The following is an 11,946-nucleotide window of genomic DNA, read 5'->3' on the forward strand; positions in this document are numbered from 1 at the left end:
CATACAGCCAGAGTCGCCCTAGATGTTTCTACACATTTTCATGTCAAAACTCCCAACTTTTCCAGACTCATGATTTATGGATGGATGGATGGACAAATGAAAGTATCAATCAATAGATTGTTTAGACCCAGGGGTGTCCAAAGTGCGGCTCGTGGGCTATTTGTGGCCCCTGGACTGATTTTGCTTGGCACCCAATTGATACAAAATGTGGCCCGTCACCACAGGTGGCTGATGCAGATACGGACTTTATATTTTTAATTAGGGAAAATTTTTTACTGATAAATTAAAATCTTGTTATGCCTTGTTTACTGGTCAGCAGAAAGAAAACAAATCCTTGTAGTTTTGATACTTTTCTGCCTTCTGAACTGACAAATTTAATTTAATTTGGCCAACAAGACAACAAATATGACCCCCTCTCCCCATTTAGAATTTGAATATTTGCCTGCCTTTTCCAGTCACATCCATCCAATCTACAACTAGTGATTTACTCACCAGAACTCGATCTCCAACTCTCAGGTCTTTATCTCCACCTTTCTTAACCGAGCCGCTGTCCGACATGTTGGAGCCCGACTCATTTCCCGTTTTCACGGCGCTGTTGAGGAGCCCTTCTCTGAGCGGCACCACCACCCTCTGGCCAGCAGGGGCGCCACTGCCGCCTTGTTGAGTCTGATTCTGGGCCGAGTCGGTGGAGTGGCTGTCGCTCCCCTCTCCGACCGGCTGTCGGGTGAGCTTGGAGGGCCGTGTGAAGATGCCCTGGAGGGGCTGGCACTCGAAGTAGCGCACGCCACCCACCGACCCGTCGTTCTTGCCAACTAGGTCGTTCAGTATGACTCCGGCCCACTGTCCGGGGGCAAACTGGGTCTCCCCAAGGTAGGAGATGACTCCGGGTTTGACGCCGTTGACCCACACCTGTTCGCCAACAGTGTAGTCTCCTACAACATCATCGCCTTCCTCTGAGATTTTAGCTGGAGTGGCAGCCTTCGGTGGAGTGCCTAAAAAACAAAGACATCACATTTCATCTGTGAATTTTGTCCGTTTCTTGCATTGTTCTACTAAATTACCTCCTCCCACTTAACCATGGCATTCCTGCAGGGGGAAAAAAAATGCCTATGCGGCAAGATTCAGAAGGCAGATTAGACGATACTCTAATTCTTTGTGAAAAGTGGGTCAGTGACACGGTATCAGTGACATGCCGGTGATTAACCCTGCCATGCTGCCTGGGATGTTGCCTGTTTGACACATAGACGAGCTGCATCTCAGCAGTCTGCAAGGGTACCATTAGCATGCGGTCTAGTGCGCAGCACTGCCTGTCTAGTGTGTGTTCAGCAGTAGTGGTTGGTGCCAGTCTACTTTCTATAGCACCAAGAAGCCAGAGGGTTTTGGGCCTAAAATTGTTGTGCTTTATGTAGCTTATGCCTTAGTTGCTCACACATGGGGTTCTGAGAGATGTAAGTGAGACGGAAAAATCTATTAAAAAGAAATGTGATGATGTGGTGGGAATAGCTTCGAAATGGTGCCAGAATCTGGAGAAAACACGGGGTCACAGAGGTTCCTCATTAGGCAGATGCCTTTCAAATTGGGTCGCTCTGTTTTTGTCCCATTTTGCAGCTGGGCTATCAAAAGATTTTTTTTTGTTCTCTGTTAATTAATGGTCCTCACCGGTCATTTATGTCACAAGATCATAAGACTAAGGAAGCTAATAAAAATAAAACACAACTAATAGCGAGAGCAATAACTGCAGCTTCTGTAAAGAGGTCTGCCTGGATGAGCAGTGAGAACCAACAGTGGTGCGATTGTGATGTGATGCAGGTTTCTTTTACAATGTCATAATCATGACTTTTTTCAGCCATTGTTTACATCCAGATTTATGGAGTCTGGCGTCTTTTGGTGCAGCATTATGATGCATATCTCATGTCAGTGATGTAAAAGTCAATAAAATACAACATGACTGTTCAAAACCACTGTATCCGATTTAGGAGAACACATAAACGTGGTACATTTCAGTGATCATAGCCTAAAAGTCGGAGAGCCTGATGTACAGTATACCTCCCTACATTTTCAACTGCATTGCTAACAATGTCACATGACTAAGCAAATACCACATGGCCAAACCCACACCAGAAATATAAATGACAACCAGATGGAAACAGGTATTGGTTATTTTACCTGTGGAACTGATACGATGTGTTAGAAAATAACTACAAGAAACAATGCCAGGCACTTTTGTGTTTTTATTTATTTCTGCAAAAGCAAGATTTTTATTTTTGATTTATTTTTTTTTATTTCTGCATATGAAATGCTCTAACTTGAACCGAAGAAACGTTTATCCCGTTGGTTCACATTTCATTTCTGTGATCGCCATCAGCTGACCTAAAGGACAAACTGTGAAATGCTGGCAGAAAAGTGTGGTGTAGAAGCATAGTGTGGGACAAATCGGTTCAATAAGAGGGGCGGGATTACATCAGGGATGAGCTTTGGGCACCTTCGTGTTTGGAGTGTTGTTGGACAGGTTGACAGAGGAGGTCAGCAGCAATCCCAATGGATGACACCGTGCTTTGTAGTGAGATGGGGGAGCAGGTGGAGGAAAGTCTAAAGAGATGGAGGTATGCTCTGGATAACAGGGGCACTTTTAGACTCAAACCACTAGTACTTTTTGGATATGCTACTTTAAAAATGCTTGCAAAATTATTTTTGTCAAGCAGGTTTGTAGGTTAAAAGACTTAGTGTGGCATCTAAAACCTGAGCTAACACCATGATCCGGGTTTCTTAGGCAACACGGAGGCAGGGGCAAAAGGATCCTTGGCAGAGGGAAGACTGGAAACACAGCCTTTACTTTCACCATTGTGCTTGGCCACCTCCCACCACCATCTGAATCCCACTATTCATCGACTGTGCACAATGAAACCTCCACAGCTTCCTCCCGGACCCTCGCCTCCTCCTCCTCCCTCTAATTATCCCCCTATCTCTCACTGCTTTGGTCTCTCTTTCACACACACACTCTCCTCTCTCTTTAAATCCACTTTTTATGATCATTTTCAACAGTAACCACCGCCCTCAGTCGCTTAATGTTTGGTCGGATTTATCTGTCGGGAAGGCCTGACATTGTGTTTTTGCCTTCTGCAGAGGTTGTGACAGCTGTGGACGACAGATGGAGGGGGTGTTGGGTGGCTGAGCCTAAACGTTTTTGACTTTTGATCAATTTGTTGCTTTTAAATGCCTCGCGTCGTGGTCCAGCATTTAGCACAATAGTGAGAGTCATGACCAACATTTAAAGGACAAAGTTGGACATTCAAGGTCTTTTCTGTAAACACAAACAGGCTTCAATTTATTTTAAAATGTTATGTTTATCTTGTTGTGGATCATTTTGATATGTGAGGAAATAACTGGAGGGTTAATATGTAACATTGCTGGGATCAGGGGAAGCATTGCTCTTGTTAGATGGTAGTATTTGGTTTATTCTACCCAATGCTACAGGCTACGATGTTTTTAATTGTTGCATCACATGAGCTCACATGGTTTCTTAGGTTGTCTACTGAACAGGACTCCTTGTACAAAACCTTTCAAAGGCAAGCTTTGCATGATCAGTTTCCAGCAGTGGTGGGCAACACTAACTAAAATGATAGTTGTGCTAACTCTAAATCACTAATCATAAACATTAGCTTAGCTAACACTAAAGCACTACACAAACATGGTATTTAGGTCTGGTAATACTAAGGTGCTATAGCAACATGGTAGTTAGTTCCTCTGACGCTAAAGTGCTAAACCCACCTGTTGTTTAGTGGGAGCTAATGCTAATGCGCAATACTGACATAATATTTAGTTCTGCTAACCCCAGACCACTACACCAATATGGTATTTAGTTATGCCATTTCTTCTCTCACTCCACTGAATAGACATCCTCAAATTGAAAGTGTGTATTTGTCTAATATTTTCAGAGTGACATCACACAACTGCAGGAGAAGAGGAATTCATTTGAGAAGGTTTTACAAATGTATTTGCCAGGTAAGCACATCTACAGCTAAGGTTCTTGCTTCTGCAAATCGATTTTCCAGAGTTTCAGGAGAAGCAGAACCAGGAGAGGTGGCACGGCTCTGTTATTTTCACCTCAAAAGCAGCTGAAGGAAAGCTTAAAGCTTCCTCTGGACGCCAAGCCAAGTCTTCCGACACAGTGGCCCCTCTCTCTGACAGTTGCAGCAGCTAAAACTAACAAACTGTGGGTTGGGATTCAGAGCACGAGGCCAGGTCACTGTGAAGATCATCTGCTGCAGAAAACAGATCCCTCTGTGTGTTTTTAGCCACATTCAGGTAGAAAGGATAGAATAAAAGCCACAATGTCTCATCTCATTGCTCATTAAACTACTAAAGATAGACCACTTCTTACAATCTGAGCTGTGATTTAATTACAGGACTAATTAAGACCTACTTGATGATTTAACCTACAACCCTTTTCCACCACATTCTGTGAATTTTCTCAAAACTATCCACAGCTGCGACACAAGCAAATTTCTATCTCTGATACACCCGAATATTTACGGTGTCAACTACCAGACAAAACAAAGGCAGAATAACATACAGCAGGGTCTCCATCTTTTTTCTCAGCAACCAAAAGTGAATTAGCTTCATATTCAAGATGTATTTAGAAAAAATGAAGGGTGTGCAGCTGTAAATACCAAAAATGTTATTTACAGCTTTATTCACGGCTGTAGGAAAGTCTTAGTTTTGCCACTTGATCAGGCTCTAGTGTTTATGTAGCAGACCTGTAGGAAGAAGGAGCAGATTTCTATTGAAAAAATTTGTTTTAGGGTTAGGGGAAGGATAGGATAAAAAAAATATAATAAATGACATTTGTTTTAATCAAAAGAAAAAGTAAAAGAAAAATAAATACTATCTATATTTATATATAGATATAGATCTGCGACAGACTGGCGACCTGTCCAGGGTGACCCTGCCTCTCTCCCGGAACGAGAGGAGAGGCACCAGCAACCCCACTAAGGGACAAGGGTGTAAAGAAAATGGATAGATGGATGGATGTAGATATAGATATTTATATAAACATTTAAAATAACAAAAAAATAAATTTTAACTAAATAAACTTTTTACCAGTGTCTAAACTAACCTTAGCACCAAAAGTTAGCAATAAATCTTGAACCACTGAATAAACCTGTTAACTAACTGCACCGCATTAGCATAGAACTGCACTTGTGGGTTGAGCAGCAGAGTTGAGTACGTGGGTTGTGAACCCCTAACAACTTGAAGTTGTTAAGGGTTCACAAGCACAATTTGGCTTCATTCATTAACATCGGTTTTGTTCAGAACACCAGGTGGTTTATCGGCCCTGCTTAAAGCTGTGTGTATAAAGCCTGTTAATTACAAACTCTAGTCAAAGTTCATTCACAAAAAACCTAAAACACTGAGAGAATCTATGGACAGAAGAGAGTAAAGTTTGAGCTTAACAGAATCTGAGTGGAGATTTTAGCCAGTCAGCTACTAGAGGCCCCCCGAAAAAAATCACCACTAGGAAAAATTAAAGACTTGGACGGATAACTGAGAGGAATGTTTGTTTTCTCTGCTTTCAAGTGGCTCTAATGAACCAGGGAAAGAATGCGCTTTCTGCGCTCTGATTGCTCACACATTTAAAGGTTGTGCAGCCTGAAGCCAAACTATCGTATTTTACACCCCAGAACTGAAACAGGAAGACAGCAACGTAAAACCAGTGAATCTTAGAAGGTATCTGCAGACGGTGTTCGGTCGAGGTTTTAAGAGCGCTCTAACGAAAACACGCAATCAGCGTGAACCCCAGGCACTTGTGGTGGATGTAGAAAAAGGGCGGCCGTTCTCCTGTTCCCATTGTCAGGCTGTAATTTAGCACAGACATGCGTGTGGAGCTGTGAGAACAAGCCTGAAATGTGAGCTACAACTGAACGGTGTAAACAGTGTGGCTCTGAACAGCTGGGATTATTTTAGACAGGATGGTAATTTGGTGTAACTGAGCGATAGTGAAAGATTTACTCAGCAGCTTCTGTCCACTTTCTGCTTAACATAATCATTTTATGTATGAACGTTGAAAATCTTTAAAGAATATATATTATTTCCTCAATAGCTGCGCTTCAATTCACCATAAAACTGTGCAAATTGGAATTACAAAATAAATCTGCTTAACACTCCAATTTTGAAAAAACTTAGGTTTTTCGCTAAAAGGTTTTTATCTGCGATAAAATTTTGTTGTTTTTTTTTCCGGCTGCATCAAAATTAGTGTATTTTGCAAGAAACTGCAATGGAAACATCTGTTTTGCATCATATGAGTCACAAGATTAAACAATCAGATGTTGCCACTGGTGGAAACGATGAATAAGACAACAGGAAGTGGTAGGAAGATGATGTCGTGGGATGTTTTTAGTCACTTATCGCGTGAGCAAACTTATTCACCTGGGATTTTAGTTGTGTTTCCTATTTAATGGAATTGAGAAATTGTGTTTTTCAACAAAGTTTCGCACACGTTTGTAATGGAAATGCAGCTACTCTGAAGTTACATCAGACCAAACTTCTCTTAAGTTCAGAATTACCTAATTTTTTCTAAATAACGAGAAGAAGAATATGTCAGATTATCTATTAATGTCTTCAAAATAAGAAGACATCAACAGAATAATTACTCTCTTTAAACAACGAAGGAAAACCCAGATGATGATGTCATGGGTTTGGAAGCTCCTGATAGGTTAACTAGTTCCACTAGCAGATTATTTCACATATAACATAATTATTTATCTTGTTATAAGTGAAATAATCTGCCAATAGAACTTGTACATGTTTAAATCAATATTAAGGAATAACTGTTTTAAAACAAGCTCCTATATTTCGCTGAAAAGTTACTTGCTAGTTAGCTTTGTCTCATTTCACATACTATGATATTTGCACTAGAAACTAGACCAAAAATACTTGGTAAGATTTTATGTTTTTGCACGATAGAACAAATAAAAAGGTCAGAAATCAATCCAGTGGGGAAACAGAGAAATGCCCTGGGACCAGAGAGACACACTGAAGACTTTGAGTGTGTTTCCTACAACAGCTGTGTTAGGCTGACTGAGTCAGAAACACAAATAAATGCTTCCAGCCACTTCCTGCTGATGAGAAGAAATATTCAGGGAGTTTGGAGAAGGAAGTGACTTACTGTCTTTAGTGGCGACGGGGCTGGACGTTCCACCCACGGAGCTCCGTCCCACCGGACTGGAATGCTTGGCCCCACGGCCGGGAATCTTCAGTCCACTGGATTTCAGCATGTTCATTTTGCAGGAGGAGGGATGCGCGCGGGGATCTGGAGCGATCTTCTGGAGGCGTACGGATCCGGTACTAGATCAAAGAGCAGAGGCCGTCGTTCTCCATTGTTTAGCTGAAGCAATGAAATAGAAGGGAAAAGATGTTAGTACACAAACAATATAAAATACAAAGGTAAAAAAAAAAAAAAAGAGGAGGGAACTTGTCAAGTCTCCACAACCTCAACTCTGACAAAACTGAAATGAGGAATGGAACGGGAATGGGAGAGATTTGCAGCTGCTTAGACAGAGACAAGGAAAATACCACAAACTATCAATAAAATACTTCAATCGGTTTATACTTGTAATGGTTTCATTTAGAATAATCAATCTATATTTTAATTGTTTCAAACCAAGTAATGAAGACCTTCATTATAGACACAGAGATATTTTTCCAAATTTTATATTTCTGATCCATCTGAACAAACTGACTCAGGTTGATAGTGAAGTTTGTACGGTGGCCTGGCTGTTTTATCTGTGAGCTCCAAACAAGACAAAACAAACCAAATTCCAGACAAAACCTGACTTTATCGTCTCAGATAAGACCAAACAGAAAACAGCTGAAGGAGGATGATCTATTAGAACTTCTTGAACCTTTTCAAACTATGTTACACTCAACAACTACAAGCTTTATTGTATTTTTTTTATGTCTAAGTATTGCATAACAGGGAAGTGGATCCTTTCTCATTAATAAAAAGCTAAAAAGTATGGCGTTATTCCTTTATTTTCATACTCTTAAATTAAACCCTTGTGCAACCAAATGCGTGTTTAAATCCAGCTGTTCTGTGACTTCTTTAATCTTTTTGAACAAAAACGTGCAAAAACAAACAGGTTTTATCTTAAAGAATAAAACATCAGAAGAAAAGGCAAGATAAAGAATCCATTGAGAGACAACAATAAGAATAAAGAAAGAAGAAAAAGCATCCACACACAGAAACAAAACACAGAAACAAAAAAACTAAATAAATAATTAAAAATCACTGTCAGAGGTTTCTGGAAAATATTTTCTGTAATTACACATCTTGTGTTTTAATAACTTTATATTCTACTATGCTAATTAAAAGTAGTTCAACATGTATATCTGTCCCCAAAAATGAACCGCCAGGTGCCATGTTTATTTCATAACAGGAAGTCATGGTTGTTTTGAAGCAATCTGATTGGCTGACAGGTTTTAGCTTTGCGTTACACTGCCCTCTATGGGTTTGGAATGTTTAAAATAACGCTATGGTCGTGTTTGTGTAAGTTTATGTTGATGAAATTGTTTCAGAAACCAATCCTGTGTGCATTTTTTTTTTTCGTATAAAATTTGAAAATATTTCCGTTGTGGCAGAGATATATGTTTTTATAAAAATACAGCTACTTCTGTACAAGATCTAAAATTCTGTTGTTTTCAATTTGTGCGACAGAAAACTGTGAACTTCACCCTGAGCTCACTTGGAAACACGGTGGTAGCAGAATGGAGCAGAGTTGCATTTAAAAGTTTCTGGATGGAGCCCTGAAGGAATGGAGTTGGAATGCTAAAATGGCCCAGTTAAAGTCTTGACCAAAACCCCAGAAATTCTGTGGTAAGACCGAAAAGAAATCACACTGCTTTCCATACAATGTGACTGACTTCGAGCATAAAAAGCACACTATTAAAACCATGCACCAACCTGTAGTGGTAACCTGCTTTGATAAATCATGGATAAAACACAACATAGTTCTGAACGTTCCCAATAATGGACGACCTACCAGAATTAATACAAGAACGCATCAAAGACTCATTGCAGAAGAAGCCAGAGTAACATCTGAAGCGCTGTAGACTTTATTTACCTCAGTCAGTGTTCATGATTCAAACCATGAGAAAGAGAGCTTCAAGGTAAAAACACTGATGTTCAAGACAACTTGTTGTTAATGAGGAAACTGTGAATTTGGACCCCAGTAATAAAATCCTGGACAACAATCAGCATGACCTCAAGCACACCTGCAAGTTTACAACTTAATGGCTTAAACAAAACAAAATGAAAGTTCTGAAGCGGCCTAGTCCAAGTCAGGACTTGTGGCGAAACTTTAAGCAGGCCGTTTGAGCTTGAAACGCCCTCAAATGCGGCTGAATTATAGAAAAAAGACAATCTATGAAGTTTGCTGCTTATGTTTTCTGCTTAAAAATCTAAAATATATTCTAAGTTAGCCATTACATTTAATCTGGGACAACCACACCATTAGTCAACTTTGATCAATAAGGGAGGTAATGCCCTGTCATTAAATCTATTTCTCAAAAGCAATAATAAGAATAGCAGTAATTTTCTTCCTATATTTTTTATTGTGAAGTAATAGTCTCAGCAGGCTGATAAATGTCCAATGTAGGCCGGTGCCCAAGTGGAGCATGTCCTACAAATCATGGCCCAGAGCCTATTAGGAAGACATAATGCTAGCCTCAAATAAGAAATGTTCATTTTGTTTGGAGCTTTAAGATTTGTGTTAGGAATTCAATTAAGCGATTTTCATGCACAGCGTTGGATTTTACATCTTATTTACACTCATTTTTATTCAGAAAAATGGGCATTTTACGCTTTAAATCAGGTCAATCAAATCAAACTGGCCAAAAATTACGATGCTGGTGGTTTAAAGCTATGCTTTATATATGGAATAAGCAATAAGGCCTTAATATATTATTTCTTTAGGGACAGGATGGAAGCGTCGGGATGATAATGTAACACAACGCCAGCAGTTTGATCTATTGTTGTAGCTACTGCGGCAGGCAGCGTGGTTCACTCTGCCCTTCACTTCCACCCGAAAACAAAAACACAGACAGAATTTTCAAAAATGTCTGAAATGACTCAAAACATGCAGGAAAATCCTCACCTTCCTGTGTGGAAATGCAGAGTCCGAGGGGTGTCCGAGAAACGGCTAACTTCTAGGTCCTCACCGGCGGAGGAGGGGGAGAGACAGGGCGGATTAGTGCCTGCCACTCCCTGGGATGCAAATATGGATGCTGAGCCAAGAAAAAAACTGAAAGGGGAGAATCAGCGTGGATCGGCGTGGATGATGGAGACAGACCGGTGTGGGGTTAGCAGCCGTCAGCCTGCCGGTTCATGCTCCAGGGTGATAGCTAAGACGGCTAGGAAAGGATGTCGAAGAAAAACGACTCTTAAAGAAGCCGAACCGTTTCCGAAATACTTTCAGTCCAAGTTTTCCCCCCGTTTATTTTTATTCCTCTTTAACCGATTCGGTATCTCCTCCGCTCTGGTTTCGCCGGTGCTGGTGGTTTATAGGGTCCAGCTCAGCCTCCCGTCTCTGACTCAACCCACCGACTGGATCGAACAAAGGGGCTGGGAAGAAGAGCCTCCCGAGAGGAGAAAAAATGAGACTAGACTACACACAGTCTGGCTCATTTTCCTGTTGTTTTCAACTTAAAAGTATGGAGTTATAAACCGAAATAAATTTATATTCGCATTCCCTTTATCTCTCATTGGTACTACTTTTTTAATCGGATTGAACAAATCCGAGAAAGGGACGTTTTTCAAACATAGACATGATAATCCGCTTAGTCTTCTCATTTTCTATGTTTCAAAAATACTGAATCTTTTATGTAAATCAACTAAAATAACACAAAAAGTCGCTCAATCATGTTTTATGCGTTTATAACCTAAATCAATTATTTTTGCATGTTTTCACACATTTCAACTCATTTGACACAGCTAGCGCATGGAATTTTTGGATTTTCAACATAATTTATAGTGGTAGGGGCGAGGACACTTTTCTCTTAATGCTGTGATTGGACGGTGGACCCATAATCATTTTAAGAGCTCCCTGATTGGGCATTTTAATTTATCAAAGGCGTGGCCAGTTTGACAGTCCTTACCGCGAAGACCTCCGCTGCTGCACTGATTTACTGCTGGATAGAGCGCCAGAAAAAAAACAAAAAAAAAACCAGGTACCAATAAGGCGCATGCGCATTAAGACAGTATGCTAACGCGGTACCCATATTGTGATAGGCATTTCTGTTGAAGCACACAAAAACTATTGAGCAAGTCAGGTCTGTTTTCAACTATTTTAGCCCAATCAATGTGACTGTTTGGTCTGGGTTGATGCTCTCAAGCATTAGTAGCACAAATAAGCACTTTGTCATTTCTATTTTCCATGACGGATGGCATATAAATAAAGTTGAACTTACTTGCTCATTCCAAATTAGAAATTGGTGTAAATGTTCAGTAAACCAAGTCAAATCACTTTGACTCTTTCGCAACATAATATTAGAAAGAAAAACAAAACATTTATGATAATTGTATTTGGTTTCTGGTAATTTTTTTCATTGATAAAGTAGCATGAAATTAGAGAGAAAACTGCAGAAACAGTTATGAAAAAGCACATAAGAGGCTAACTGGTGGAGTGAGAAAAACAATTACAAATGTTAAAGTAACATTCTCTGTTTGTTTCCAAATGAAATGTTGTCTAAAAAAACTTTTTAACACATAGAAACTTTTTAAATGTCCTTGTCTTATCATCTTTTAGTTTAATTTAGCTGGCAAATTGTTTTTATTGTGTTTATTAGGAAAAAAGTGAAAATGTAAAAGAAAAGAATGTCTGTATGATCTTACAATGCCATGTTTTAAATGTTTAAGTATCAATAAACCATTTTGAAAGAAAAATTGTTTAA

General features: G+C 39.8%; 1 protein-coding gene across 4 annotated transcripts in view; it reads right to left on the reverse strand.

Moving 5' to 3' along the window:
* Positions 1-10,676, reverse strand: part of clip2 (CAP-GLY domain containing linker protein 2) — a 33,213-nt gene extending 22,537 nt beyond the window's left edge. For 2 of the 4 annotated variants that reach the window (XM_008428493.3, XM_008428492.3), the window contains exons 1-3: positions 10,152-10,665; positions 7,166-7,384; positions 493-992 (exon numbers count right to left, since the gene is read on the reverse strand). In XM_008428493.3, the coding sequence (XP_008426715.1) occupies positions 493-992; positions 7,166-7,280 (615 nt within the window). In that variant the 5' untranslated portion in view covers positions 7,281-7,384; positions 10,152-10,665. Of the gene's footprint in view, positions 1-492; positions 993-7,165; positions 7,385-10,151 lie in introns of all 4 variants that reach the window. The other 2 variants (XM_008428495.3, XM_081615512.1) reach the window with 2 other exon arrangements.
* Positions 10,677-11,946: the final 1,270 nt, after the last annotated feature.

The sequence above is a fragment of the Poecilia reticulata genome, chromosome 14, assembly GCF_904066995.2.
Source record: "Poecilia reticulata chromosome 14, P_reticulata-male-v2, whole genome shotgun sequence".
NCBI lineage: Eukaryota > Metazoa > Chordata > Actinopteri > Cyprinodontiformes > Poeciliidae > Poecilia > Poecilia reticulata.